At 36.3% G+C, this 4,808-nt stretch overlaps 1 protein-coding gene across 2 annotated transcripts; it reads right to left on the bottom strand.

Annotated features, from left to right (window-relative positions):
- Positions 1 to 497: 497 nt before the first annotated feature.
- Positions 498 to 4,350, bottom strand: LOC149244744 (bifunctional pinoresinol-lariciresinol reductase 2-like). 2 transcript variants are annotated; one of them, XM_089374987.1, is made up of 6 exons: positions 4,199 to 4,350; positions 3,581 to 3,776; positions 3,343 to 3,489; positions 1,541 to 1,784; positions 977 to 1,180; positions 498 to 850 (listed from the first exon to the last, which is right to left on the bottom strand). In XM_089374987.1, exons 2-6 carry the CDS (start codon positions 3,773 to 3,775, stop codon positions 687 to 689), a joined length of 954 nt encoding a protein of 317 aa, XP_089231113.1. In that variant the 5' UTR covers position 3,776; positions 4,199 to 4,350; the 3' UTR covers positions 498 to 686. The 2 variants fall into 2 exon arrangements, with proteins under 2 accessions (XP_089231113.1, XP_089231112.1); XM_089374986.1 differs by lacking the exon at positions 4,199 to 4,350 and having other exon boundaries at positions 3,581 to 4,184.
- Between the last annotated feature and the right edge of the window lie 458 nt (positions 4,351 to 4,808).

Below are 4,808 nucleotides of genomic sequence, written 5' to 3'. Positions count from 1 at the left end.
ATATTCCTTTTGCTTTCTTAAAGGCAATTGCATTTCTTGTTGGGTTAATGGAAAGATCTATTATCTCTGTAACCATCCCATATCAAGTAATTTATACCCAATAATGCCAGACTATTATATGTTTAAACCTTATTATCTGCATTTTAAGATGGAACACGTGCATTGTAGGCCTTGTCATAGAGCCCCTCCCCTACCAAGTGAGAATTTAGGTCCTGATAGCTTGTGTAGCTTGAGTTGTGCAGTTTTGTAAGGCCTTGTGGGTGCACAGAGCTCATTACTTGTTACATAATCACAAATCCACATTATCTCTGTAGTGTATAACATAGGCATATCAACTAGAAAACCCATACAAAGAAAGGAAAGAATCAAAGAAATTTTATTTCTAAGTTGTTGCAACTGACAAGTAAATTGACGAAAATCAGAAGAGTTAACATTGGAGGTCATAGTTTTATGCCTCCTGTTGTTAAACGCTCATTAGTTCTCTCTTGCAAGAGACATGAGAGCCAAAATCAGACTTCTTACCATTAGAATTAGATGCCAAATCAATTTTATCCAGCAAGAGTAGACACAGTAGCCAAATTTTAACTTAGTAATTACACTGACTCTTTAAGCGCCAAGTGATTAAGAAATACTACACTTCAGAAAAGAAAGCATTATTATGATCTCAAGACCCAAATAATAAAAGCTTATATATAACGCTTCAAGAAGGATTCCACAGTTGTGTATTTGACATCTGGATAAAGCTCTGAGGCTTCTCCCTCTTTAGGTCCAATCTCAAAATTTGCAGTACAACCTTCATAGAATATTTGGTGGGCATGAGCAATTGCAATCTGTAGTCCTAGAGGCTTACCTGCACCCAAAATTTTCAAATTCAAAACCCAAAAATGCTACATGATAATCTAATCTCATCTCTTCACATAAATCATTAAGCCAATCCATATGCCTTGATTTGTGTTTTGCCTAAAAAGATACAGACCTTCCATAGACTTGAGCCATTCTTCGGATGAAATGCTCTTCTTCACCAGAGGGTGACCTATAAGCCTTTCCCAGATCTCCACAACCTCCTTCTGTGAGAGGATATTGGCTGGTGGACGGATGTATATTGTTCTATTCAGGGTGCGGGGATCATCTATTGTTTTCAAGGTATAAGTTGCAATGTCATCCTCATCTACCCATATTACTGCAATTTAAAATTTTCCAAGCTTATTAGACCTGTCTACAAAACAATTTAGCTTCACACAGAGATTACTTCAGCAAAGTCACACAAAACTTTAAGAGCTAGTTCTAATGTTAGTTCGATGTATACAGCCTTCATTCCTTCATACACTGTATATAGTTAGTGGGATACTGGTAATTAGTTGTACATCTGTACTAGACTATAGTGTAATTAATTTGATTTTAAAGTGGCAAAGCATTGCGCTGAAATGTAACTGCGTGCTTAACAGGGGAAAGATCGAGAGTCCCACACAGGCCATGAAGTGGCTACATTCCAGAAGTAATGTAAAACCAAATTTTAAAAGGAAAAGAAAAGTACACTCACCTTTAGCATTGCCATCTCCATACAAAGCTATTGTTTCTCGAGAAGGAATGTAACCTTGACCAAACTGTCCAAGTCCACCTAAAAAGATTCTAGCAAAGCAGTTCGCTGAGATGTAAGTGTATGGAATATTGGCTGCCTCTATTACTCGCCTCACCTTGCTCTTGTCAACAAAAACTTGATTTACTGGCTCCATGGCATCTGCATGTCTGTCTGGATCCACCCCAAACTCTGAAGGGAGAAACCGCTGCATACAAAAAGAAGAATATTGTGAGTATGGGCTTGTACGTGTGTACCTCTCTATATGCAAAATGATCTTATTCATCCATCCAGTTAAGAGTCACTGTTAGGATTTTAAGAAAAATAATACATGGATCTGGCTAGCCATCAGTCAAACATAAACAACAAAAATGTATATGAAGTGAATTAAAAACAAGCTAATTGGGTGGCACGTTAAATTGCAATGTCCACCACACCGCATGTAGAATCATGGATGAACATCATGTAATGTGATTCTGGCTTGACATTTCCACCAGTGTTCATTCCGAAGTCAAACTTCGCTACAATCAGAGCTTTTCCTTGTTCTCAAACTACCTCCAGATCTACTTTCAGGACATTGACATCTTGTATGTGGTCAGACTACTTCAAGTTATAGACATACTAGCCTGTGCAAACCAGCTTTTAGAGAACTAATGGTACAAAAAAGACTAGTAAAATCAGGATCAATTGCCTCAAGCTCCCCTGACTGAATATCAGTAAAGTAAGAAAGATATGGTTACCAAGGCCACAAGCCGCAGAAGAGGGGCAGAGAACTTATGTTTCTTCATCTTAAAGTCATAATTTTTATGACATAGGAGAGTGTACCCAAGCCATAATCAGGTGGTGCTTATCATGGAAGTTTTGGTTGAGATAATGTAGGCCCATTGTTTTAGGATATATATTATCATGTGAAGTAATCTAAATAGCATCAATTCTATGCAGGAGATGAAACAACTCACTCAATCTACACTTCTTCATCAAATTGGTTCAGATAAAGTAGGCCCATCGTTTTAAGATATGCAGTATCTTGTGAAGTAATATGAATAGCATCAATTCTATCCAGGAGATGAAACAACTCACTCAATCTACATTATAACAGATAAATATTAGAGATACAGACATAAATCAGAGAATTTGTGATCAGTGAAACACAATGATTAAAAATTCGTAAGCAGCCAGTGTGGACCTCGTATGCCACGGTGAGACCTTGGGTGTCTAATAAACATGAAACTACCTTTGATCCCCAAACTTTGCCAGCTCAAAATCAAAATCAAAATGAAACTGCACTGAAAACACTTGGGAAGGACTCAACGGTCAAATTGTGCAGATAAGCAGCACCTACTTTTGAATGCTCTGTATACAATAAGATATCCTTGAAGCACAAAACTCATCTGCTGTTCAAATGATCATAGAGCATATACATCGTAATTGAGGGGTTTATACTTTATCTTATTTTGCATTTTTTGTGATCTAATTATGGTGTTCTTGTCTCCCATTACTACTGAATCACAGTGAGAATCAAAAGCTCAATCAGAAAAGGGCTGCTGAAATCCAAAAATTTCAAAAATGAGTCACAGAAATTATAAATTGTGGGAGTTCAACATAAATGTTTAAACCCCAATTTTATTAATCTTCCCATAGGCCTTATTGGTCTGGGTGGACATTAAAACATGAAATACTAATTAAAGAGGGAGATCAAGAATTTCAGTTTTGTATATGTAAAAATCCAAAACAGTAGGGGAAAAAATCCTGAAAAAGAGGAGCACCTTGATATTGCCAGCTTCCTTGATAGCATCCACTAGCTTCAGTTGTTGAATTATCTCATTGCGGACAATAGTTCCTGCCAGAGATGATATCACAACATCCGCTTGCTTCACAGCAGTCACCAGGCTCTCATGATCATCCAATGAACCCTGAAGGCAGTCAGTCAGTAATGGACATTCTTTTGGATGTATGCATTAGTACATGTCCACAGGCACTGAAAATAAAAATAACAATACATACCTGCAGAAGGTGGGCACCGGATTGTTTGAAGGAGAGGAGGAGCTCCACTTTGTCAATATTCTGAGTCGCTGCAGAACGGTACAGAACGTAAGTGGGATGACCAAGAGCCAAGCTTGCCCTTACAAACCTTTTGCCTATGTACCCTGTGCCTCCCACAATGAGAACTCTGCTCTTTTGGGATCCATTGTCTGCCATTCTGGGGAGCACACAGAAATTTTGGCTAATGATCAGATCCAAAGCTAACTCAATACTCAATTATATTCTGTTGTTCATTTAAATAATAAAAATGAACTTTTTAATCTATGGCGTTTTCAACAGCAAAGAGCTTTGACTGGAAGAATTTGACTTTAGAGTATTGTTTTGCACTAGTGCTGAGTGGGGGTTGGTGGGCAGATTTTGGTCACAGTCTGTAATGGATGTATAGACTTTAAGAACAATTTTAAAAGGCAATGTTGTGTACAGCCGAATGCTGCCAACCGACTTTCTTGTTGGCTGGTAAGATTAGGACTTATAAGCACTAAACAATGGAGAAATCTCAAAGTGGGACACTTATTTCTGAAAAAATTGATCTGAAATCCAGTAAGGATCTGAAGTTTTTCTCATAAAGGTCGAACATACAAATTAGTCAAACAAATCCATCGAAATTGGAAATGCAACTGAGAAATTTCATGCGGATCCGGAGTGTTTGCTGTGTTTGCTGGTTAATGAAGTACACGTGTTGATATACTTTCACTAAGATTGAAATTTCATGCGGATCCGGAGTGTTTGCTGGTTAATGAAGTACATGTGTTGATATACTTTCACTAAGATTTAGGGCATATTCTATTTGTGATTAATTATTAAGATTGGAATTCACATTCAAGTCATCCCACATGGTTGAAAAAATATTGTTATTAGAATGTAAGACTTATTTGTTTAATTGTGATAAATTTTTATTTTTATTTTTTAGGGGTTTAATGGTTTTATTTGAAGATGTAATCTTATTTCAGTGATTTAATATTTAATAGCTATTTTAATTTAACATTTTTTTTTTTTTTTAATTTATAAAATCTTATTAAAATTGAAAATTCTATTAAAATTTTATTAAAATTTTATATATTGGAGAGTGTTTGTGTTATTGAGTCTTTGATAGGTTTCACCAACTTTTTTCCATTTGTTTTAGTCTTTTCCTTTTTTGCTTGAATACATGCCATGAAGTATGATTCTTATAAGACTCGTGAGTACTTCC

The sequence above is a fragment of the Pinus tabuliformis genome, chromosome 8, assembly GCF_031772625.1.
Source record: "Pinus tabuliformis cultivar Carrire ecotype Pingquan chromosome 8, CPIR1, whole genome shotgun sequence".
NCBI classification, from domain to species: Eukaryota; Viridiplantae; Streptophyta; class Pinopsida; order Pinales; family Pinaceae; genus Pinus; species Pinus tabuliformis.
The sequence above is the reverse complement of the archived record's forward strand: the minus strand, read 5'-3'. Positions and strand labels throughout refer to the sequence as shown.